Consider the following 27,722-nt stretch of genomic DNA (forward strand, 5'->3'; position numbering starts at 1 on the left):
GTGTGCATGTGTCCTTATAGTAGAATGATTTATAGTCCTTTGGGTATATACCCAGTAATGGGATTGCTGGGTCAAATGGAATTTCTATTTCTAAGGCCTTGAGGAATTGCCACACTGTCTTCCACAATGGTTGGACTAATTTACACTCCCACCAACAGTTTTCAGATATTATTATTTGTTGTTTTTGACTGAGTAGCCGTTCTGAATTCACTTGACTATCTCTTGCAAAATCAAACCAATTTTTATAAGGCTCTGCAATATGTATATGTTACCACTACATTATTAGTAACATTTGATATTTATAGAATCTTAATGTATTTTTAGAAGCTAAAGAGAAAAGCATCTGCTTTAGCTAGCATTTTTTAAAACTTCAAGATGAAAGTCTAACATTGCCTTTTAAAGATAAAATATACTCCATTAATTCGATAACAATTTATTTCTAATTTTATATCATCATTAACATTTGATTTACAATTCTTTTAGAACTCTCTATTATTATCAATGTTCCACTGAAGTGCTTTTGTTTATAATCTGTATAAAGTGAGAAATCAATAGAGGCTGTCTTCATTCTGAAATTATGTAAGGGCATTTTATTGAAATCTTGCCCTACATCTTAGCATGAAGAATCATATAAATCCTTAATTTAACAAATTTGGTATACCTAGAAGGGGAAAGCTTTATTTTTTAAATAGTCTTATTAAGTAAATTGATATACAAAAAACTGCACGTTTAAAGTCTATAATTTGATAAGTTTAGACATAGCTAAGAAGCCTTGAAATTATCACCACCTCAATGAAGACAGTGAACATGTCTGTCACCTATCCCTGATCCTTCTCCCCATCATCCCCTCATCACCTGCCAAGTCATCATATAGTCCCCGATCTAGAAAGCTTCACTTCTATATTGTGGAACAAGTTGCTAGGATTTAAGCTCAGATGTTCAAACTTTAAAGAGGAGTAAAAGTGTCAGTCATTTTTTTATACTCGTATGCCCTCACCATACAGTATGTTTCTCTCTATAGTTACTTGCATTTTCTCCAGTATAGAGCACAGAGAACTTAACTTTAGGGATACACAAAAGTAATTATCTTTATCAACCTGATGCTTTTTAAAAAACAGGCACTAAGACAGGCACTAATCTTTCTTCTTTGGATCAATACTCACAGGAAACTGAATTCAACTTCTTTTACCCCTACTAATGTCATGATTGATATTTGCCACTTATGTTCATATTTCTTATAAAACTAATTACCCTGGCTCCAGAAGACAAATTAAAGAGCATCAATAGTCAACAAATAGACAAAGAAAGGTAGCTTTTACAGTAGAAAATGGAACCCTGACTTTGGTCATCTTGAGAACTAGCTTTGCTGGTAATTTTCAGCCAGAATTTTGGCCTCTTGACCTCCCAGGTGAGGAGATCCCAGCTTTTTCTGGAGTCTGGTTTTAGCCCATCACCAACACTGGGTACATGTGTGCTTTGAGCTCCTGTCACACCCCAAAGTGAGTTTCTGCCTCTGACCTTCACCAGCAGCACCTCATGCCAGACTTTGCCTCAGAAGCAGGCAACTTGCAGGTCTAACTCTATCTCCTTCCCAGCAGCCAAGTGGGGCTTGCAGCCTGGCTCTGTACACATAACCTAAACTACATCTTAGTTCTTATGTTACCACCAGCATTTAGTCATGCCCTTTGAAATCTTCCTGGGAGTTGAATTATAAATGGGGAAAATACTGAACTGTTTAAATCATGACTTGGTATAAGCTTTTATAATACTATATTCAAAAGGAACAGATTTAGTAACACCAGTTGGCTATCAGCAGCCTTCAGTCGCTCAGACAACAGGCTCATTCCAGAAAAGCAGGGTGAATGACTGGGAATTAGAGCATCTATGAACACTGAGAAGGCAGAATAGTGAAGTTTCTTGTTGAAAGCTACTCATTCTCATTAAATTTTCAGATGCTACAAAGCCAGAAAAAATACTTATGTTGGATGACAGAAGCAATATTTCAAAAGAGCTGGACAGGGTGGGTGCTTTGTTGAAAAACCCAGTAGAACTTAGTAGAGATTCTTAGGGAGTAGGGAGAAATCAGTGCTTTGATTGGCCATACTCAATATTAGCCGATATAACAATGGAATTGTCCAGAAAACCACTGAAGCATTAGCTTGGTAGACAGAAGCATCCATTCAAAATTAACAGGTACTAATAGTTCAGGTGTTCTCTGACACTTCTGATTCTGTCCGTTCTGGACATCATCTATATGAATTGACAAGAGGGCAACCAGCATGAGAGATGTGGAACTATAATTTATAAAAGAAAGAGTAGACAAAATTTGGTATATATATCTTCCAGAAATTATTTTTTGAAATCATCCATAGTAGGGATGTAACTACTTGAGAAATAGAGTATCCAAAGACCTGAGACCATAGGCCCAGGTCTTCTGTGCAGCTCCTGTTCCATTTCCAGACTTACTGGCACATTGTGCTCTCCTCACTGTAGGCCCTGGGACCCCAGAAGGCTGCTGCCATCCACTCTAGTTCTGGACTCTTTACTCAATAATGGCTTCGGAGTAGGGGAGTAGGGGAATACTTTCAATTCCCACCCTACTTGCCTTTGAGAACACAAATGTATAGGGGTCTTTTCTGTAGGGCTTTCCTACTAATTACTGGAGAAACTTTGCCAGAATATAACAAAAAATTCATGCTACAAAGTTAAGAAATGTTATTATAAAATATATAAACAGCTTATACAGGTCTGATGATAGCGATAGTATGGTGATACCAATAGTGTACCACATATAGGACTGTATTCCCATAAGATTATAATACTGTAATTTTGCTCTCTCTTTTCTATGTTTAGATACGCAATTATATACTATTGTGTTATAATTGCTTACAGTATTTAGTGCAATCACATGTTGTATAATTTTGTAGCCTAGAAACAATAGGCTATATCATATAACATAGGTGTGTAATAGATTGCACCATCTAGGTTTGTGTACGTACATCTATAATGGTCACATGATGATGAAATCACCTACCAATATATTTATCAGAATTTATCCTAGTCATTAAGTGACACATAACTGTAATCACATCTACCATTCAATAATCTTACCACTCTTTCTGTTCACTACACTTCAGCCATACTGGCCCTTCTCCTGGGCCTCCAATAAGCAAGGCTTTTCTCTGTCCCACGGCTTTTTCATTTGTTGTTACTTCTACCAAAAATATTCTTTTTCTATTCTTCATAAGGCTGACTACTTCACATCCTCTAGGTCCATACTCTTAAACTTCAGTGAACATTCAGATTATCTGGGAATTTTGTTTAAAAGGCAGAGTCTGATCCAGTAGGTCTGGGACCTGAAGGGCCTGGGTTCTGCCCTTGTCACAAGCGCCTAGGTGATGTAAAAAAAGTGCTACAAGTTCACGGGAAGGCTATCAATCTAGATTTAAATATCTCTTCCCCAGTGAGGCCTTCCTTACATGTCCTTCCACCAATATAATCACCAGCAAATTTCCTGTCCCTGTTCCTGCTGTTTCCTTCATACTTTTCATAACTTATAATTTTTATTTTATGTCATCTCATTCTTTTATTCTGTCTCATAATGTATATACCTCACCTCAATTAAGTCAATTCATGTCTCACAGCCACACTTTTCTCATTACTTCTCATTAAAATGGAAATAATAATAATTGTCAGAGGCTTTTGTGGCACTTAGAACTAGGTAGCCTTCAATAAGTCATTGAAGGCTTCAGTAGTCATTGTTTTATTAACAGTAAAATCAAAAAAGACATTTATTGATTATTGCTTATGTTCATCTATGTGAGGTTTGGTGATATAACATGAATGAAATATCTAGTTCTAAAAAAGAAAAATATTTTATAACTATTTACCAATGTAGTAATAGTACAGTGTCGTAGTCTGCTCAGGCTAACATAACAAAATATCATAGATGGGGTGGCTTAAACAGTAGACATTTATTTCTCACAGTTGTGGAAGCTGGGGAGTCCAAGTTCAAGGCACCAGCAAGGTAGGTTTTATTCTGAGCCCTCTTCTCTTGGCTTTTAGGCAGCCACCATGTTGCTGTGAGTTTACATGACCTTTTCTTTGCATGGGTTGATTGTTGGGGGTGAAAGCAAGCTCTGGTTTCTCTTCTTACAAAGGCATTAATCCCATTATGAGGATTTTATGACTCACTTTTATGACTTTATCCAACCCTAAATTACCTCCCTAAGGCCCTGTCTCCAAATACCATCACATTGTGGGTTAACACTTCAACATATGAATTTTGGAGGGAAACATTCAGTCCATAACATCTATAAGAGATGAGGTGTTTGAAATTGTTTCCATGCTTTGTGACAGAGTCCTGAAGAATAAACTGTCTTGAATCATAGTAGTTAGTTTTCAAGTCAAAGGACTTAGAGCAATTTAAAACAGAAAAATTTAAAAATTAATAACAGAGTAATAACAGCATCTTCATATCTGCTCACACAAAGTTATTGAGCAAAGTACAAAGTAATGATCAAATGGAATTTCACTGATGATTGTATAAGATTTCAGTTAAAGCACAAAACCACCACGGATATTCATTTAAGAGCCCTCTTCCTCTACTGCCTACTTCCTCCTCTGCTTCCTTCCCCAGCATTTCAGGATTGTGACTGTTTACGTGCTGTGGACAGATACCAATTGCAGTACTTACTCCTGCATGCAAGAAATGTTTCCATTTTTTTTGTTAGTTAAGAAATCTTTCAGTCTCCTAACTTGGAACATAGAGTATCTTTTTAAAAAAAAAATAGTCTTTGCTACAGAGTGAAGCTATTCTCTATTCATAGGTTACAGATGTTCTTTAAAAAAATACTTGAAACAATATTTCACATTTGGGTGATATTTTTCTCCAATAACCTAATATAATTTTTTGCAAATTTGATTTTCAGACAGTCTAATCAACTTTCTAAATAGTGAAAAGGAAAGCAAAGTTTTCCAGTTGTTTTAGATACATAGGAAATTGGGTTCGGTGAAAAGTTTATTATCTGTATGATAATGATAGCTGCTTAAAATCAGTCAACATTTCAGAGGTAAAATCTAGATGATCACGTTTCTAATGAATACTGTTTTCATCGTACTTTCACTGAATTTAGCATAGGCTGTGGGATTTAGTACTAAAACAAGTAGTGTTTATTTGGAAAACAGTATAGAAGAGAATTAGTCTGACTACAGTTTGCAAATTTTCTACCATTATTTAGAAGAGGCCAAGCAGCTTATCTAATGTTAAAAAGAAAATTAAGAATGGAAACTAAAACTTGATTCCTAGCCTAAATTAAATGAAATTGATAGTAGAATCTCTGAAAATGAGTATAATAGCAAAAGTTACTTAGCATTTACTATGTGCCTATTCTAAGTGTTTTACATGTATTAATTCCTTTATGTGTATTTAGGCCTATTACACAGGGTTAAATACTGCTGTCGCCCGCTTTTGCTCAGTGATGAAACTAAGGTACACAGTAATTAAGTAACTTGACTAAGATATTCCCACTAGTAATTATTAGGGCCTAGACTCCAATCCTAGCTGTCTGGCTGCAGTTTGGTGTCTACATTGAGCTATATTGGCATTGTTAGGCAGTGAACATTTAAGCAGCTCATCTTTGCCAAACAAATCTCTCTCTCTCTCTCTCTGTATCTCTCTCCCTCTTCCGCCTTCCCTTCCTCCCTGCCTCTTCCACCCTCCCTCTCTCTCTCCCCTATATTCTTCTCTACTTCTCTACTAAATTTTTATTAATACAATAACACTTTTTCAGAGTCATCTGAAATTTGCTTACCTCCCCCACATCTTAACAATTTTTCATTTTGTAGAATAGAGGCAGTTTTATTTTAGGAAACAACCAATCTTATCAAGGGAATAAATATTATAACTTTTACATATATAAGAAATAGATTGTTTTTTTCAGGGTACTCTGCCTCATAACAGGCCACTTTAATATTGACCTGTAATATCTATTCCATTTAGCATTCAGGGGTTTAGCATATATTTAATCTTCATCGAAACTCTATATGTTAGATATTGTCAACCAATTTTATAGGCGAGAAAACAGGGGTTAATAGTAGGTAAAGGTCAGATAAAGGTCACTCACCTATTAAGTATCTACACTAGAATTGGAGCCCATGCCTGTCCGACTCTTTTCCACTAAATTACATTACTTCTGTTAAGAATTAAAAGGGAATTAAGAAGGTGAAGCCCAAAGCCAATTGTTTTTATGTTTATTGTCATCTACATTGATCATAGATTAATTGTGTCTAATGGTCATAAGTGATGTTAAAGTTAAACTATAAATTATCTATGTAATCTATTCACAATCTTTCTTCCCTATTAGCTATGTAATTGAGGGTTGATGGTACAGTAATATTTTTCCCATCCAAGAGCAACTCATGAACATGAAGCTAAAGTAGAGAAAAGTATATAGAATATTTTTAGAAACTGAAGTCAATACTGTTGATTTCAAACATTATTACTCCCAGTAGCATCATTCATTCTGAAGCATACATGACCCAAACACAATTCTTATAATAGTTATATGTATTTTAATGTCAATAAAGGTCTACTTTGTGTGTTTAAATGATACTATTGAAAGATTTGGAAGGATTTTATTTAAATTCTTGCAACATATTGTGTGTTCCCTGCACTGGCAGCATTTCGTCATCTAGAAGCTGGTTATAAATGCAGGACCTGGGCCTCACCCCAAACCACTGAATCAAAATCTGCATTTTATTATGTTCTCCTTGTGATTGGCATACACACTGAAGTTTGGGAAACACCACTTTAAAGTACTTCATACATTCTTTACCACTCATTTTTACTTTCTACAATTATAGAAATAAAACATCTAAACAAATAAAGGTAACCTTTGGTCTATTTTTAGACTTCATTACAAATGCCAGTGGTAATCTGATTAAATGTGGTAACTGTTTTAATACAAGATTTTGTATTAAAACATCTTAAATGATTTTTAACACAATAGCCATCAATAAAGTCAGCTGGAATTACAGGTTATAAGTTTGAATCTTTGGAATTTCAAAGATCATTGAGGAATATATGTTTTGTACTTAATAGCTCTTTGTTGCAACCCAAAGATGTAAAATACTTTCAGGCTCTAAATTATTAATTTATTATTGCCCATGGTGCAGTCAAAATGTCTTTTTAATATGGATTATTAAAAGGTAGTTCAGGACTCTATAGAAATCACCAAACGATGGCAGGCACCTGAAATCCCAGCTACTTGGGAGGCTGAGGCAAGAGAATCGCTTGAACCTGGGAGGTGGAGGTTACAATGAGCCAAGATTGCACCACTGCTCTCCAGCCTGGATGACAGAGCGAGACTCTGCCAAAAAGGAGAGGGAGGGAGAGAGAGAGAGAGAGAGAGAGAGAGAGAGAGAGAGAGAGAGAGAGAGAGAGAGAGAGAGAGAGAGAGGGAAAAGGAAAAAGGGAAAGGGAAAGGGAGAAAGAAAGCACCAAACAATTTGTGTTTTTCCTACTGAATTCTCAACACTCAACACAGACTAATTTTGATCACTGATGTTTATGAGATACCCACACCAAGCAATTCTCCATTTCTCTGGATACCAGCTGGGTGCCCTACAATTTAACTCAATTCTGACACATCTACCTGAAGTTAAGATCAGACCCCACAGGTTCAGGGCTCAGTCCCACAAAACTATCCCCCCTCTTCAGATGCCAATCACAAGTCCAGGGCTCCTGTACTTCTGGCTGACCACCTATAAATTGTGACTTCATATCACTCCCTCTTGAGGCTCAATCACTTGCTAGAATCGCTCACAGAACTCAGGAAAACACGTTAACCAGTTTATTATAAAGGGTATTACAAAGGATACAGATGAGCAGCCACAAGGACAGATACAAAAGGAAAGGTGTGTGAGAAGAGATGCGGAACTTCCATGTCCTTGCTGGGTGTGCCATCTGCCCAGCACTTTTGTGTGTTTGGCAACATGGAAGCTCTCCACGCCTTGACCTTCCGGGTTTTCATGGAGTCTTCATTATATTGGCCTAATGGATTACATCATTGTCCATTGCTGATCAACTCAACCTTCAGCCTCTCTCCCTTCCCCAGAGGTCAGGGGGTGAGACTGAAAGTTCCAACCCTCTAATCACAGGGTGGGTCCCTTGGCAATCAGCCCCCATCCGGAGGCTATCCCAGAGTCCTTAGCCATAAGTTATTTCATTTGCATATTCAAAGGCACTTACCACTTTGGCAATTCCAAGGGTTTTAAGAGTTCTATGCCAAGAACTGGATGAAGGTCAAATATGCATTTATTATAAATCACAGTGTCAAGGGGATCATAAAAATAACCATGCAATCTGAAACTGCAAAACAGTCTTAATAATCAATGGGAAAAATTATGATTGTTCTTACAAAAGGTCTTTAAAACCTTTTATCCAAGCATTATATACTGTGAACGTAGATTACAAATGTATAGGAAAATGAAAAAATAGTAAAATTAACAGTTATTTTGTACACTGTAATATTAAACATTAGAAACATTGAGAATTAAAGCTTTTTTTAATTTAAAAAACACATCAAAGTTAGCTTGAACAATGCTTGCCTTCTTTTCATGTTGTTAAACAGAGTGAACATCTTTTCTGTGCGTTAGTGAATTGTCACATTCCTTTTTAAGTTTAGATCTACTTCCAAAATTTTATCTTTTGTGTTTTCAGTGTCATGAAATATCTCTGAGAGTTCCTTTAATGTGAGGTTTATAGCAAGTATCACTTCCTCTGGGACATCTTCATTCTTTTTATCACACTTTCCTCATTTACCTATATAAATTTGCCTTCATGAAGTCTTCAGGAAGCTTATCTAGAGTCTTTCGAGTAGTAGCAGGGTCAGCATTCCCATGGGCAGCTATTTCTTCTATCATTCCATTTACGTTAGATTCAAATTTATTTTTACAATGTGCTTCTAGATTCATATTTATTTGTACAATGTGCTTCTATTAGTCAGGGTTCTCTTAGGGGAACAGAACTAATAGGCAATATATATATGAGTTTATTAAGTATTAACTTACATGATCACATTGGCTAGCTGAGGAGCAAGGAGAGCCAGTCCTAGTCCCAAACTGAAGAACTTGGAGTCCAATGTTTGAGAGCAGGAAGCATCTATCTTGGGAGAAAGATGTAGGATGGGAGGCAAGGCCCATCTCGCCTTTTCATGTTTTTCTGCCTGCTTTACATTTGCTGGAAACTGATTAGGTGGTAAGGGTGGATCTGCCTTCCCTAGCCCACTGATTCAAATGTTAATCTCTTTTGGCAACTCCCCCAGAGACACACCCAGGATTAATACTTTGTATCCCTCCATCCAATCAAGTTCACATTCAGTATTAACCATCACAGTGCTAAAAGTTTATTCTGTGCTGTATGCATATTACTTGCTGTTACTTCCTGCCATGATGCTTGAATATTTCCAATTGTATATTTCATGTCATACTTCTAGAACACAGGTAAAGAAACTACATGATCACCAGTTGTAGCATGAATAGCCTATTCAAAAGTATGTATAAGATAATACACTTTGAAAGTTGAAATAATTCCTTGGTCTATAGGCTGGATTAATGATGTTGTCCTTGGTGATGTAAAGCAAATTTTCACATTTTAATTTCAATCTGCAAGAGAATTGGGGTGACCCAGAGCTTTAGCCAATAGTTGTGGTGCTTTAATGGTTAAATTATTTGGTCTATAGTAGCTATCTACTGCTGAGAGACAGGAAGGCAACACATGTTTTACTGTCTGTGTGTAACCTGAATAACCAATGGGCAATGACCAATCATTGACAGACTTTGAAGGAAGTGATGTGATCAGTCCCTGATCACAAGGTACATCTGTTATTCACATTGTGATTTGTGGACTGAAGAAGGCGAGATACCTTTATGCAGTTGCCAGGCAAAATACCAAAGTATTTTAACTGAAATTTGAGCCAGGTTGTTGAGAGACTAGTGTTGTTTAATGAAACATCACAACAGAAATTTGCATACACTGGAACTATGCAAGGTGACAACCACCTTGCTACGACCAAGACTAACTTCAAAACATGTTTTATTAAAAAAAGAAAAATGAGAAACATTAATTATATAGTTTTCATTAAATACCTTCTTTAACTTCTGCCTCTGAACATAAATCTGAAAATTTTATTTTAAAAAATTCCTAGTATTTATGACTCTTTGCTGAGTATGTGACCCCACACTATTGATAGAAACCTCTTTTATGCAATTCTAAAAAATTTATTGAGAGCATTATATATGTAAGACCCAATGCTAGACTTTTTTTTTTTTTTTTGAGAAACAAACTCTGTTACTGGATCTCTCACATATATGGATTTCTGCCTTCGCAAACACACATACACAGAGTAACAGAGTTGGGTACACCTGGCATCCCAGCAATATAACCATCCCTGCAAACAAGGGGCCTCAAAGTGTGTTGAAACAAATTTAACTGGTATGCTGATAATAAGAGGAAAAGTACACTGAACATGTATTTCATGACAGGTACTGTGCTAAGTTCTTTACTTAACAACATTTCATTTTAGAGCAACTGCATGAGGCAGGCATTATTAGTATCCTCATTGTAAATATAAAGAATCTGGGGCTTAGAATTTCTAGGATTTTTCCATGTCAAAGGAAATACTTTTACTTAAGCAACACTTTTCTAAAAGCTGTTATGCAAAACTGAATACTGTGTTTCACCACAACTGCTTCTAACCAGCTGAATCTGTTAAGATGATGAAGTTTGAATGACCATGGTCAGAGTCACACTGGTCCTGATTGCATTAAATTTTTTCCTGACCCATGGACAATGGCACTTGATTTGCATAGCTGTACACAGACTTGTGCACTCATCTCACCCTCTCCATCATACAAGTTTTCAACCCTTAGTGAGTATAGTCATCATGACCCACTATGACCAGTCCCCATTTGGTCACTGATTTTTTTCCCTTCAGAGTGTTACTCGTGAACTTCTTCCCTGATGTATTCCACTGCCTGTCAGATAAATAAAATCTGCTTTGTTTTTTGAGCTGTGGTGGTCTGTGTTTAATTTATTGATACCCAATATAATAAAGTTAGTGAGTTACAAAGCTGGGACAGAAATCCGTTCTAAGTGACTTCAACACATATGCTTAATTTCAGTGTTCAATTACTAACTTAATAATGGGAGCGAATTATGTTCAAACTAGCTAGTTTTAACATAAAAAGGATGCTGTCTGGGCACAGTGGCTCACACCTATAATCTCAGCACTTTGGGAGCCCAAGGAGGTGGATTGCATGAGGTCAGGAATTTGAGACCAACTGGCCAACATGGCAAACCCCATCTCTACTAAAAATGCAAAGTTAGCCAGGTGTGGTAGCAGGCACCTATAATCCCAGCTACTCAGGAGGCTGACACAGTAGTATCTCTTGAACCCCCAGGAGGTGGAGGTTGCATTGAGCTGCACTCCATCCTGGATGACAGAGCAAGACTCCGTCTCAAAAAAAAAAGAAAGAAAGAAAAGGATGCTAATTCTACAGCCTTACTCCACCTAACTCGAATTCATTTTTCCATTTACATTGGTGGAATCTTCAACCCTGGGGGTTTCTTCCTATTATAATAATAACAATATAATAGGAATAGAATAGTAAGAACAATGTAATAATAATTTCAACAATACTAACAGTAACTGCAGTGTATCTGGTGCTTACTCTGTGCCAAGTACTTTTTTCCCAGCTATCTCAAAGCAGGCATTGAAGTGTCTTGTTTCCTTGTGATAATTTCAGTGTACATCCATACAACTCCTTTCTGTAGATCTAGAGTAAAGCCAGCTAAGTATGGACTGGTCGGGATTGTGACAAACTGGAGGCTAACTGAAGAGCTATGCCCATTTGAAGGCAGCAGCTCTTTTATCCTGTTACTTGTCGTGGAAGAATATAGACCCACTATTGACAGATCTTTCTCCTTTTCAAGAGGCATCAAAAATTTGGATCATTATGTAAAATATTAAATACTTAAATAATTAAACACTTTCTAAAATATCACTATGTAAGTCACACAAAACACATTTGCAGGATGAAATGAGCCCTGTTCATAGCACCTGCTAACAGACAGGACAATACAGTGAAGCCTTACTGTCTGCATTTAATTCTTAGGCTTGTTATTTTGTCTGGCCTTGAATAAGTTACTTAGCACCTTTAAGCCTCAATTTTCTTATCTATAAAATGGCCCTTAAAATATTAGACATCTTAAAGAGTTTTTATGAGGAAGAGATTTGGTTGTTTGTGTTTTTTTTCTTTAATCTCTCAAATGCTTAGTAAATACCTAGAATTTCATCAGTGTTTTTGTTTTTATTGTTTCTCCCAACCCCTGGACCTGCCCTCTCCACCCTTCTACTTACCCCATGACAGTTATATTCATTCATTCCAAGGATACACATTCTGAACATCAGGCTACAAAGAATACCTAAGTTGTAAACAAATAAAACATTATTTTGTCATTTTCAAGGCTGTTAAATAACAGGTAAATTTAGAAAGGGAAAAAATAAACTATATTTATTTTACCAAGTTAAACCACTTATTTGATGGTGTTAAATCATTTGACTGAACTGATAAATTTATATAATATTATGCTATCACCATATGAATAACTTTTGTCTTGGTGAATTTTGGATATGTGGCTTTTTCAAAACATTTTGCCATCTATACTTTTAAAATATCTAACTACCATATTTAACTTTTCAGTTTATCTTTATTAGAAGAATTTGACTGTAGCTGTAATGAACTGGAGTCACTACCTTCTACCATTGGCTACCTTCATAGTCTTCGAACATTAGCAGTTGATGAGAATTTCCTTCCAGAATTACCCAGAGAAGTGAGAAATAAACTTGTTTTCTATTCCTTAACTTTTAATGAATCTGTTTTGGAGTAAAATCTTAACAGATAGAATAGCAATGTAGATTCATGAGTTGAGCTGTGACTATACATAGGAATTATCTGCATATATATTTGGTAATCATTCTATTTTAAATTACAAGTTTTTATATTTGACCCAGAAAATGCATTTGACTTAAACATTGCATACAAATAAAAGTAAGAAAATATAAGTTAATTAATGTTCAGAAATATCATTTAGTCACTTAATTTATATCTTTTGCTTTTAAGGATAGTTATAACTAATATTTTAGAGTAATTACATTTTTATTTCTTTAGCAAACTTTTTAAATGTACATATGCTTTTGAAAGTATCATGGTGCATTTTAATATTATTTTAACTTCAGGATGCCCTAAGAGATTCTGTTAATTTTTACATCTAAGTAAGATTTTATTTACTAATATCAAAAAAAGTATAAAGTATTTTTTTATTTTACCTTGTGCTCAAGTTTGCTGTATGTGAAGTACATTTTCAATTGAACATTTTCTACTAAATACTCTTATAATGATGCAACAATAATCAATATATAATTATTTTAGAGCCAAAATATGTGAATGAGAGTGACAAAAACCACTGTTATATGAAACAAAACTAACTTTGCCTAGGAAATGTCAACAATATTTTATTTTTTGAGTGTATATGATCTTCTGTTATAAACAAAGATATATTAGTACTCACTTTGACAGACAAAAATATGTTATATATAAAAACAATAATGTTAGCAAGTATTTTAAGCATAAAATTATAAAGAATATTCTTCATTTTTAATATGTAAAAGAATATTTGGTATAAATTGCCTTAATATCTAAAAATACATATATACATATCTTTTAAAGAGCTATGTTATAAAAATAAAATATTAGATATATTAAAAGAAAGTTAAAAATAAAATTTATTGCTTTATTAAATTGTTTTAAAAATTAGAAAAATTAATGTAAAATAGTATTATGCTCTGATTTTTTTAATCTATTTTCTTTTGTTACCTACAGATTGGAAGTTGTAAGAATGTTACAGTCATGTCTCTACGCTCCAACAAATTAGAATTTCTTCCTGAAGAGATTGGACAGATGCAGAAACTTAGAGTCCTAAATTTGAGTGACAACAGGTATTTTTCCAACATTTTACAATCACATATTAGTTATTTGCAGAAAGCAAATTATAGTTTTTATGCCTATAGTTTTGACAACATTTTGTCTTTTGAAGTATGTGGAATGCAAATATTGATACTTTCTTTAAAATAGCAGAAGGTAAATTTTTTTAAACCAAGTATTTCTAAATTTTGTTATTTGATTATATCAAAAGTATATGTAATGTATTAAAATTATATAAATATAAGTCATGCAAATTTATATACAAAAGCCTTCCCATATGAAGAAATTATAATAATATGAAGACATGGAAAATAACTATAATAAAACTATATAAAATATATTAATAAAAACGTGCATGTGTATGTAGGTATGCACGCATATGTTTTTATGTATATATTTTGGTCTCCAACAAATTAACTGGGCAATATATATATTTTCAATTCCATCAAAGTGCTAGCAAGAATACTGACAACCAAGTGGCTTTTTAGTCATGTTAAGAGCCCGATGATCAAGGAAAGTATAGGTCCTTTACTTCTAATAATGGCATTATATTGATAGATGAGTAAAAAGAAAAAGCACGAACCTCAATTCATCTTTGCTTCCACCTACTCTACAAAAGATAATTATCCTCAAGTAGGAAAGGATAAAAACAAATATTGACTAGAGATAACTGCTAAGAAATAAAATGATCACAGAATATAATGCATGAGCTCTATGTTTTCAATAAATTTCAGTCAGACAATTGATAATATGAAGAACTGAGAGCCTTGTAATGAAATGATTAAAGATTAGCTTTTATGGAATCATAAGAATAATCAGATTCTGGAAATTTTAGGATAAGCATTGGAATTCTCATTTGCTTCTTACTTTAAGGAAAAAATTGTGAATTTCAAACCTTCACTTACTAGTTAATAATATTCCCATATAAGAGAATAAAACATTTTGTTAAAAAGTTTGAAATGTTATTGATAATATCAGGTGACAAGCAAGCACCAAAACTTTATGCTTCAAGAGTAGGTAATGTCAAACCAACCTTGCTTCCTCTTCTGACTGTTTTACCAGCCTGGAAAATGAGGAAAATGCATTGAATGTTATTTTTTACTTTTGGCAAGACATTTTTTAAAATCTCTAATATATTCTTATAAATAAGATTAGGAAATCCTTGGTATTATGAATGAAAATAATTTAATATCAGTTATTCTTTATATTCTTATTTATATTTTATAAACATTAGCTCAGAAAGGTTATTATATTTGTTCTAAAAGTTATCTATATAATTCACAGTTTAAAGATTTGTATTGCCTTTCAATCTCTTTTCAATCATAATATGCAAAATATACTTAGCAAATATTATCAATGATCCATAGTTAGAAGTTCTATTAATACTTTGAAGATACTTATTCAACAGCTGTAGCAGACTTGAGTTCACCTACAATGAGCCAGACACACTGCTAGATGCTAGGGCAAAATTTATGAATAATACATGGAGGAGCTCACAATATCAGAAACTTAAAATAATTTCATCAGGACAGAAATATAATCTTAAGTTATGTCCTAGTACAGTTGCTGGAACGTACTATGGAGCCAAATTAATATTTTTAATTAATGAATCAATCAGTGAATCAACCAGAGGTAAAAATCAATATTCAGCTGAAGTTGAAGCCAAAGTTAAATATTACCACCAGAGAAGGAAGTGTTTGGAAAAAAGATTAAAAAAGAAATGTCATCTGAAAGTAATGATTATTATAATCTTATATTTAAAATATGATAGATTTTTAAAGTTTGATATTATAGTTAGGAACAATGATTCCTCTGCCTTGTCAATGTATTGCACATGTATGTTACCAAATAGGGGCTCACTTGCAATAGAGGTCACTAGAAGAGCAAAGAAAAACAAAGGTACCTTGTCCTTTTCTAGCAGTTTTTTCATATTCTACACATATGACTGGATTGATGATGATATCATGGATGTTGTTTACGTGATTCTGGATAGTTCTGCACTCATGTAATTTCAATGCAGCAGACTTGATATTCTGCTTTAATATATCACATATGATGTGAAAAACTCTCCCAATAAGATCTTACTTCATAATTTATGGCTTAAGTGAATTTAAATAACTTTTAGTTAGAAATAGATTTTATAAGTAATTTGGCTTAAAGTTATAAATAGCATAACAATTATATGAAAAAGAATTGTAAAATAATTTAATATATGTTATTTATATTCTTGTTTATATTTTATAAGCATTAGCTCAGAAAGATTATTATATTTTTCTTAAAGGTTATCTATATAATACACAGTTTTAAGATTTGTATTGCCTTTCAGTCTCTTTTCATATTTATTAGATTTATAAGAAGTGTTTAAATGCTTTTGCACACAAAATTAACTCTAAAGTTGATTTTTAATTATTGTAAGATTGCCCACTTCCATTATCAAAATAAATTTATTTCTCAATTGGCTGATAGAATTCTAACATGTTAAAGACAAGGACATTTTTATTCTATATTATATCTAAAATATTTATCCATATTCAAAAATGAATGTTCAGAAGTTAGTAATAAGTCTCATTGGCATGCCTTGTTTGTACTACTCCCTTTGCTAACTAGCTTTGATGGTAAACCATGTGATCATGCATAGTTTGAAAGATATCAGATACTGTGAAGTACTTTGGCCCTCGAAAGGCTGAAGCCAAAGCTAAATATATAATTTTGATTGAAAACCAAGGCTAATATCAAGCTATACATCTCAGAAGTACTATTTTTTTTTCAAGATTACCCCTTTGAATAGCTACTACACATTTCATGAAAGGCAAAAGAACATGCTTCTTGAAGGTTGACATAATATTGGGAGCTATACATTCTTTGAGTAGTAAAACAGGCATGGCCCTTTGCCCCTACAGTTTTGAAGGGATAGAAAAGAGTAAGCAAATAATCACAGATATAAATGAATAATTAAAAACTGCAATATGTTCCATGAAGGAAAATACAAGGTGCTTTGAAACCAGATTGAGGGAAGTAATTTAAATGAGGAGTCAAGAAAAGCCTCTTTGAGAAAATGGCATTTAAGCTAAGAATGAATGGATATGTGAGATTCAGTAAAGTGAAGTATGGGAGAGAGTATTCCAGAGAAAAGAGCATACTGAGAGAGCCCAGTTGTGCTGAGGGAACTGAGTCAGGAAAAGAGTTGCAGAGAAAATTCTGGAGGGTTTTTAGGGGCCAGACCTTTTAAGCTCTAACCATACATGTTAACAATTTTTTATTTTTATTCAGATACAATGAGAAGTATTTGAAGGGTTGTAAATAGGAGGTTTTCATTTTTTAAAATATTGTTCAGGCAGCTCAATGGAAAAATGATTCAAAAAAAGAATGAAACCAACAAGTCAGATTATTTTAAATAATTCTTAGAAATGAACATTTATCTGTCTTTACCCATGCTATTAGACTTTTTTGTGTTTTTGCAGATTGAAGAATTTACCATTCTCATTTACCAAACTTAAAGAGCTTGCAGCTTTGTGGCTTTCTGACAATCAGGTAAAAGGTTTTATTGCCTTATTTATTTTGTTTATTAAAATGAACTATAATTGAAATTTTGAATTACTAATTTATTCCCAATAGATACCTTTGACAACCACTACAAAATGTAATTTTTTTAATCCCCTGAAAGAAAGATTTTTGTAAACATAGCAACTCAAACATTGCTGAAGTCAAAACAGTAACTATAAGCCCCATCCTCTTTAAATACTTCTATCTAACATCTACTTCATTCTCTGAGATCTAATACACAAAATGATGATTTTTATAGCTTTTTAAGCTCTAGGTGATACAGGTATGTCCTTAGAGAATGTACTTTAACTATATCTCTGAAGGTAAAGAATAAGAAATCATTACCACAATTCCCACAACAGGGAATTATTATATTCTATGTTCCTTTTTCTTCTTATCCTTTTAATTATAATTGACTTAATTCAAAAGCTTCATTCAAGAAATTTGCAATATCAGGCCGGGTGCAGTGGCTCACACCTGTAATCTTAGCACTTTGGAAGGCCAAGGTGGGCAGATCACTTGAGGTCAGGAGTTCAAGACCAGCCTGACCAACATGGTGAAACCCTGTCTCTACTAAACATACAAAATATGCCTGGCACGGTGGCATGCACCCATAATCCCAGCTACTCGGGAGGCTGAGGCAGGAGGATCACTTGAACCTGGGAGGCACAGGGTGCAGTGAGTCAAGATCATACCACTGCACTCCAGCCTGGGTGACAGAGTGGGACTCCATCTCAAAAAAAGAAAAAAATTGCAGTATCGCAATGTCTTTTTGACAACTATTAGTATTTTCTGTAACACTGTTTTGATATTATTTTTTATCCTCTTGAAAATTGATTTTAATTGAATCAGTAATACTGCATTAGTAAATAATTTTATTAACTGGAAAATAACAAGAAACCATTGAAGGTATCTAATCTGACTACAAAAGAACTAATGATAGACAATTTTGATGTAGTTTATTAGTCATCTTTTTTTCCTGTGATCCTTAAATTTTGAAACACCTATCCCCAAATATGAATGGCCAAATGAAAACAATTCATCTTGAATTTAGCTCATCATTATTTTCTGAGCATAACAGTAGCATTACTGGTAAGTGAATTGTCCGGTAGTCATTGTACTCTTTTGTGGAAAATTTAAAATAATCTTTACAAATTGTAAAATGGTAAATGTAAGAATATTGTTTGTGTTCCTACAGTAATTACAGCATTTGATTCCATCTACTGAGTCAAAAATTAGTAATTCCAATTCAAATCTTATCAAAAATAAATCAATTCTTCAAGGCATCAATGTATCATCATAAATAAATTATTTCTGAAATCAATGTGAACTATGCTAATGGCATAGTGTATTCCACATATTGTATTGTGGAAAAAAAACAATATAATTTATTATTCTTGTGGGAGAATGCACAGAGCAGTGACTGTATCATTTAACTTTTATTTAGAACAGTATTATAGTGTGGGTATGACTCAGTTTCATGAGACAAACTGATATCACAAATCCCCTTTGTGTTTCACTCCTATTAATCTCATTAAATAAGCAGATTTTTAGCATATTAGATAATATCATTTCCAATATATTTTGGCATTGAATATCAGAGCTCTACAATACTCCTTCAAAATTAGTATTTCTGAAATCAAATTAATAACAGGATGAAATATGAACAGAGGTCAGTATAATATATCAAGTACAAGTACAGTTGCTTATCTATAAAGTGGACCCTGGCTATAAAAATATCTCTTATAAATAAATGAATACTGTTTTAACCTAATTAAGTTCATAGATGATCTTGCATAGCATTAATTTGATAGGAAATTCCATTTGTTTTTCTAGGGCAACAATCCATGAAAATGAATAGGCATATAGAACCATACCAAAAGCTTACTTAGTTGAAACAATTTAACACATTTTGAACTCTTCAGGATTAAATCTGACATTGCTCAGTTGAATAGGTGTTGGTAAGTTTTTAAAAGAGTATACTAAAGAAGAAGAAAACCTTATTATGAAAATCTTAGAATATGAAAATATTCCTCAGTAATAGTATTATTTCATGTTGTAATTTCTTATTTTATTACTTTGTTTTTTCACTTATTTTTTCCAACATTCATTTATCTGGGTGAGGCCAGACTATTGACTGTTATGCAAATAAATATTCTTTATATTTATAATTGTATTAATCTAATTTATATGTTCTTTGCTTCTAGTCCAAAGCCCTTATCCCTTTACAAACAGAAGCCCATCCAGAAACAAAGCAAAGGGTATTGACTAACTACATGTTTCCCCAGCAGCCTCGTGGTGATGAAGGTAAACTGTCAGTAGAAATTTCTTCTCTACTTATAATGATTATGGATAGAAAAGACTAATTTTATTCTGATCTCTGGCCAGGAATACTGGCTCATGGGCAAGGCTATAAAGATAATTATGTGACACACAAATATCATTTGGGATATACGTTAAGCATAAGTCTTATTTTCTCCTCTTTTTTAGGTAAGCTTCCAAGATAAAACTCTTCCTCTTTGTGTCTTACATAAAAATAATGTTGATTTTTAAGAGCAACTATTTTTCTTTATGGATTGCAAGATACATGACTAGTAAAGTAAATGAGGTGCCCAGCATTGAAATGAGCTAAGAGCAGTCAGATCTTAAGGAAGTTTCAATGAACTGGTTTATTTGCTGTGTTCACTTATTGCATGAACACAATTAAAACATCTAGTCCGGTAATCTCCAGTCTCAAATTATTTCATGGTCTAAGTCAACCATAAAGAGATACTTGCAAATAAGACCATTCTTTCTTTTTCAAGTTAAGTTTCCTTAAACAATGTCCCTAAATCTTTTTCCAGTAATTACATATTCTCTTCTGTGATCACATTATCCATAAAAAAGGTTAAAAGAGCTTCCTCCTAGGCCTGGTGCAGTGGTAGACACCTATAATCCCAGCACTTTGGGAGGCCTAGGCAGATGGATCACCTGAGATCAGGAGTCGTCGACCAGCCTGACTAAGACAGTGAAACTCATCTCTACTAAATACAAAAAATTAGCCGGGCATGGTGGCGCATGCCTGTAATCCAAGCTACTTGGGAGGCTGAGACAGGAGAATCACTTGTACCTGGGAGGCAGAAGTTCCAGTGAGCCAAGATAGCACCTGGGCAAAAAGAGCAAAAACTCCATCTCAAAAAAAAAGAGCTTCATCCTTTGCTGTTTGAAACTTAGCATAGGCTCCTTAGCCCAAGGCAGCACAAGCTCATATGCACATTTTCTACAGTTATAGAGTAACAATAATTCTTGGTGAGTAAACTCACTTTAATCTAGCCATGGATTAAATCTACCCAAATCATGTGAATGAGGCCAACTTGTATAAGAAACTATTTGTTTATGTAGTTCTTATTTTCAGGGATAATTATAATAAATGACTTTAGTCTTTGACCTCCAAATGCAAGTGAGTCATTCTGGAATATTTTAGGATATTTTTATTCAAATTTTGCCTTACAGATGTAGGAAAAGAAAAGAGTGTTTTAATATGCATTTTTAGAAGTCAATAAAATTAATCTTTTCAATTGATAAAAGCCACCATGTTTACATATTTTATAAGAGACATCTTTAAGGATTATGTTATATTCATGAAGCTTTACTTATATTTTCATTTTAATAGCTCAACGTCATCAAAATATTTAACTTTAAAATAATTAGTGGAAAATGAAAAGTATCTCATATTCACTGGTCATTTCTGAGATCCAGTCTCACAGATTGAATCTCTAATTTGTAGATTGAGTTAGGTGAGATGTAGTGTTAAGAAATTAGCCTAATTGGGTTTATTTTTGTTTTTGTTTTTTCTTTGAGAAAAGAAAGGTTGGTAATTGAAAAGTTTCCTTGAACTTAAACCAAGTTATCCTTTGGTTTTCCAGGCAGGAGTGTAATAAACGAGTTTTCAGAATCCCTTGCAACAGAGATATATGATAAAGGACTTCCTTCGGAAAAGAATTTAGCCTTAACTAAGAACTTCTATTGCATTTTCATGTGATCTTTGCCATAATGTTGCAAAGAGGATACCATCATTAGCCAACATTTTTTTGTAAATTGAAGATCTATAAGCCATTTCCCTGTTAATTTGACATATTTAAGCTAATTGAAACAGACTAAATTTTCATGTTCTCTACCATAAAAACAAGCTCCTCTCAATGCACCTGTAATAAAAAGAAAAGGTTACAATCTTAGACACTTTATTGCAAAGTCAATGTTACGTGGTAACTTTTATAGAAGAAATTTTGATAGAGTTTAGCAGTTACAAATAAGGTTTCTATTTAAACAGAAATACCAGCCCAGCATGCTGGGCTGAGAAGTCTCTTAACACTTTGAGCAAGTCCCTTAAAACTCATGAGTAAAATAAAGATGAGATTGGAAGTACCATCGCACTGTTGTAAGGATTGAAACAGATAACGCTTTAAAATGGTCAGTCCAACTCTCTGTATTTTTATTGTCCTTTGGGGAGCCCATTTCCTACACTAGAAAATATTCCAATCCTGAGTGCTTAGGAATGCTAAATTTGAGTTCAGATTACAAAAGATCGTGTAATAAATATCATGGGAATTGTATTCTTTTCTCTTTCCTTCTTTCTCTTCCTTTTTTTCTTTATTTCTTTCTTCTTTATTTTTGTATTTGTTTGTAGTATCTATCACCATTTTTGCAGTGTATTAAATACTCTGTGTAAAATCATTTTTTAAAAAAGCAATAATACTTTGGAATCTAACTGTAGATTTCCAGTCAGACAGTGACAGCTTTAACCCTACACTGTGGGAAGAACAGAGACAACAACGCATGACTGTAGCCTTTGAATTTGAAGACAAAAAGGAAGACGACGAAAATGCTGGGAAAGTTAAGGTGAACCTTTTAGCTTTTGTTTCCTCTTTCTTCTCCTTATCATTTTGTTTGTCTATTTTTCTTATTCAGATAGATTTTGGGACAAAGTCAGATAACCTCTTCAAGTCTCATGGTGATACCTTTTATTACAGCACCCTGGGCTGGTAATTCTGGAAGCATTGGTGTGCTTCAGAATGAGACTAATGTCCCAAATCTGAGTGAGCAAATTTGAAATGCCACCTCATCCAACAGAACAATTGCATGAGAGAGATTCAAGCTGAGAGAAAGTAGAAAATAAATCTGTTTGACACACTTCATCTAAGCACTTTATTTAATTGCTGACACACTGCACACTACAATTTTTTTTGTTTTATTTTGTTTTGTTTTTTTTAAATCACTGAGCAAGGCATCATGCAGACTGAATGAGGCCAAAATAAACATTTCAGGAAGGGCCAGCAGATTAATATGTTACATTGGCATTAAAATCTCTGAAAGGCTCTGTGTCCTTGGGCTATTCAAGAAGAATTTATGAGTTTCCTTAAATGTGAGGACAAGTTTTAAAGCAGGTTAGTGCCTAATGGCAGGTGATGTTCCTTAGGGAACGTAACTTGTATTTTTCACCTCAAAGCATATTTTTAAAGATCTTTTACGGGGACTACTAAGTCAAGTAACAAGATTGAATTTTAAAATCTGTATTTCTCCATTCTTAAATTTTTAATTATCATCAGAATTGATTTAGATTTTATCAACATTAGATTTCATGTTGTAATGGCAACATCTTGAATCTCTCATTTACTTTCTATAATATTGTATGTGTACTTATTCTATCATGGCTACTAACAGCTCTCACTCTTAGTGACTAATTTCCTTTATAATTGCATATATGCTCTATTAATAAAGCTAGATTGTATGTTGTATTCTTCTCTGTCCTCTCCACACTTTCTAATCTTTATTTATTAAATCAGCACATGAGCACTCACTGGCAAGGCCTACCAATATCATTACAGAGAACCCAAAATGGATTCCCAAATCTGAAATAACAATTTTGTTAAAGATTTGGGTTTTTAAAAAAATGTCTCTGGATAGTTGATTAGTGCTGTCTAACAACCAAAGAGACATCTTTTTGAACTTGTGAATTCCTAGAAAAAATAATGCTAAACTAAAAACAAACCAACCTTCAGAACAGTTCTGTTCTTTTAAGGATTTCATGCGTTAAATCCAGAACCAATGGATGATGCATTCTATACCAGAATTCTGATTCATTTTTAGATTTCATTGAATTAACAAACATTACATGCTTCTTCCTGAAATTCTGTATTCAAAGAATTCAAGAAGAAAGTGCATTTAATACTCTATGTGTCAATGAAAACATAAAATACAGTAAATGCTAACAATTATTTAGAAGCCCTGTTTGTGTGTTATGTGTTCAAGTTTGTTTATAATCAGAGTAGGTTCATTATACTTTAGAGTGTTTTTTTTCTCTGTATTTATTTACATTTGGTTTATTTATGTATTAACAAAACGTTTCAAAATATCTAACTACTCAGTTTTAACTAATTTGAATATTTCCAATGCCATTGGCTATTGGACAAATTAGAGCACAAACAAACTTCTAAATAAATCATCATGGAAGTATGATGAATAGAATATATTGTAATCTTACACTAAATCAATCACACTTTTCTGGTTCATTACATGTACATTAAATTTAGCACCATTTTATCTTTAATTTACATGAAATTCAAAAAGGAATCATTGACTTATGCTTTCAACTTCAAATGGACTAGAGTATAATGCCCTACTTACAGTCTGTACAGTGTAGTATGAATGCTGCATTGTGTGAAGAAATTGTGACCCTTTAGCAGTCATATAAAATTAGTACTGTTTTATACATGGATTTAAAACTAATTTTATGATTATTGTTTTAAGTGCATAACTCAGAGTGAAAGAAAAAACTGAGAGTAGAAAAATGATAAAGTGAAAGTATTGCTACAGTGCTCCTCTTTCTCCCAGAAAATGGAGATTCCTTCTCCCACAGGATCTCTCCTGCCAAGCCCCCTGGGAAAGGGGCCAGCGTGGGATTACTCTCCAACCTGCCAGACTGTCTGGCGATTGCTGCACACCATGGGCCAGGTGTGATCAGCAGATCCAAGATATGCCCGTCCCCCAGAATGACCCACAGCTGGCATGGGGTTGTATAAGTGGCCTCCAGCAGGAAAGGAGCATGTGTACTCCATTGCCAGTTGCAGCACAATCCACCACTCTTCCCTCTCTAAGTGGCAGACAGGTAGGCCTAGGTGTCTGGGGTAGGAGAATCTCCCATGTAGAGGCAACCTTGGAACAGTGGTTTATGGGGTATGTTCTGCATGATTTGGGTTAAGAAATGATGATCACATGGAAACCTTCAAATTGCCAGTGTTTGATCTCAATTTAACCTTTTGTTTATTGACATTTGCAATGGGGCGGGGAGGACTAAGTCAGAAGGGAGGGAATATCAATGTGAGGTGCCTATTGGTGGGCTATCTGGCATGTTTTTTTTAGTTGGGTGCTTTATTTTCATTTTATTTTATTTTATTTTATTTTTCTCTTTCATTTAAAGTGTGGGAATACCAATAGTTGGGCAGAATGTTGACGACACTATTGATACATTCTAAATTGTCCCCTCCACATATATGCACATTTTTTATACTGTGAATTCTGGGGAAAATTAAATAGCTAAACCTTAATTCTTAAAATAGCATGAGATTTAAATTGAGATTTGCTGAGAGTGGCATTTAAGTACAAAGGTAGACATCTGCTGAAAAGCGTCAATTTCTTTTAATTTGAAGACACAGATCACATGAATTCCTGTAAGAGAAGATTGAATTGGGAATTGTGGCAAATAGGGCTTCCTTATCTCTATGGTTGGGTGTTTTAAGAGGTGGGAGGGGAAATGTGTCTTACTAGAATATGAAAAACACTGCATGTCTTATAAACTTTACTATCCACATGTAATGGACTAGATAGTTGTCCATTGTCTTATATTTTTGCTACAATATAAGGCAAGCTGAGAATGCATTTTCCTAACTAAAACTGCTATAAGTTTCTTTTCTTTGAAAAACAGTCCACTTAATTCTCAGAGTAATATAATATTTAACAGTCAATGATCAAAGTATCAACTATTATTTCTCTTACTGGAATTTACAATCAAATCAAATTAGAATTTAATCGTGGTGTGAAATATAATATATTATATTATATAATATATTATAAAGTATAAAAAACATAGTTCTGTGTGAATTCAAGGTATCATTTCTAAATGCTCCAATGCCCTGGCTATTAACCTTAGGTAATTCTTTATTGCTATTTTTGGGGGTCTCCAACATCTTGCAGCTGCTATTTGCATTTACTGCACTTTACTTAGATCTAAGATATGAAGAATGCTGTGAAAAATTTCTGGTTTTCAAAATTCAAGTAATTTTTTTAAAATCTTATATTTTAATAAAATGTATATGTAAAGTGAGCAAATACTTTATAGTGAGTGATAAACACAACAGTTCTCAAGAATATAATTTATTTTCCCACCTATGTGTATAATAAATGAATTTATATTTTTTTATCTCAAATTGGAATAAGGGAATATTTATACTCTATCTATTTAGATATATGAAACTGTTAGTATAACTGAGTTTATAATCATGTTTATTCATTTCTGATGCACTGCATATATCCATTGAAAAATAAAGCAAAGCAATCTATAAATGGGCATAAAACATGCTTGCATAGAGCTTACAAACATAATACAATTATAAAATACATTTTCATCTTAAAAAAACTATAAAATATTGTTACTTAGTTTTTTTAAAAAATATTTTTATTTCGCTATTTAACTCAGAGAAATTCACATTTTAGGCTTACAGCATTTCTTCCACAATATTGCACAAATATGTGCTGCACCCATACAAGGGAATATCTCTGAGCTAAGTAACACTTGGGTAGCATAAGCATGGGAGCCAAAAGACCTAAGTTAGAGTATTGCATCCACTAGCTATGTAATCCTAGACAAGTTACTTACATGGTCTGAGCCACAGTTTTCATTCTGTAAAGTGACCACAGCTTCTGCAATGGGTTGTGAAACTTAAGTGTGATTTTATTATAATGATATATATAATAGTTATTAATCATGTATTATTTAGTATATAAATATTAATATTTAAACCTATAGAACTAATAATAAATGTTCATGTAAATAACTAATAATAAATTAAATATCCCTATCAAACATTTAACATGGTGGCTGGCACATGGTAGATACTGAATAAATGATAACTATTGCTATGTATAATTGAAAAAAGATCCAGACAGTTACAGATGTTATGTTTAGACATATTCAGAGTAGTGTCTAGATCACTAATGGAATCCAGATATTTAAAATACATTAAGTAAAATGTGACATTAGAAATAGTATCTAATCTCTGCACAGAATTTACAGATTTTCAAAGAACCTTCACATTTTTCACATTTTAGCTCCAGATTAACCCAAGCACATAGGAAAGATATTATCATTTTCATTTTACATGCGTAGAAACAACAGAAAGATTAGTGGATGATAGCTAGTTGGGAATCAGTCTGTGTCTTAAATTTAAATCTACTGACTCATTACTAGCTAATAGGCTAGTAAATGAGAAGCAAGGAGCTTATGTTTTAAGTGAAACAAACCCGAGCTTCATAAGACCTGGAACTTCCTCAATTTAAGGAGGGTCCTCTTTCAGGAAAAGAATGACTATATAAATAATAGGGCCCCTTTCAAGTCTCTGGAAGAGGTGTGTAGGTAAGCTGCACTTGTTGCACAGCAAATCTATTCCTATATTTAAATATTGAAATAAAATTTTCAAACATATTCTGGTAATGTGATTAAAATATTGTATGTGCTTGTTTATAAAATAACCAGGCCAGGCACAGTGGCTCACACCTGTAATCCCAGCACTTTGGGAGGTTGAAGTGGGCAGATCACCTGAGGTAGGGAGTTTGAGACCAGCCTGACCAACATGGAGAAACCCCATCTCTACCAAAAATACAAAATTAGCCGAGTGTGGTGGCACATGCCTGTAATCCCAGCTACTCGGGAGGCTGAGGCAGGAGAATTGCTTGAACCTGGGAGGCAGAGGTTGCAGTGAGCCAAGATTGCACCATTGTACTCCAGCCTGGGCAACAAGAGTGAAACTCCATCTCAAAAATAGAAATAAAAATAAAACTAAATAAAATAAAATAACCAGAAAATATTAGTACCATCGCAA

At 33.6% G+C, this 27,722-nt stretch overlaps 1 protein-coding gene across 26 annotated transcripts in view; it reads left to right on the forward strand.

The window, feature by feature from the left end:
* The window catches only part of LRRC7 (leucine rich repeat containing 7), a 597,290-nt gene that overhangs the window by 469,617 nt on the left and 99,951 nt on the right, over positions 1 to 27,722 (forward strand). For 20 of the 26 annotated variants that reach the window (XM_035251839.3, XM_078332210.1, XM_035251845.3 and 17 more), the window contains 6 exons: positions 12,766 to 12,895; positions 13,945 to 14,060; positions 17,508 to 17,577; positions 19,797 to 19,896; positions 22,343 to 22,467; positions 24,485 to 24,733. In XM_035251839.3, coding sequence (XP_035107730.3) covers positions 12,766 to 12,895; positions 13,945 to 14,060; positions 17,508 to 17,577; positions 19,797 to 19,896; positions 22,343 to 22,467; positions 24,485 to 24,733 — 790 coding nt within the window. The remainder of the gene's footprint in view (positions 1 to 12,765; positions 12,896 to 13,944; positions 14,061 to 17,507; positions 17,578 to 19,796; positions 19,897 to 22,342; positions 22,468 to 24,484; positions 24,734 to 27,722) is intronic. The other 6 variants (XM_078332216.1, XM_078332223.1, XM_035251849.3 and 3 more) reach the window with 1 other exon arrangement.

The sequence above is a fragment of the Callithrix jacchus genome, chromosome 7 (genome assembly GCF_049354715.1).
Source record: "Callithrix jacchus isolate 240 chromosome 7, calJac240_pri, whole genome shotgun sequence".
In the NCBI taxonomy this organism is placed as follows: Eukaryota; Metazoa; Chordata; class Mammalia; order Primates; family Cebidae; genus Callithrix; species Callithrix jacchus.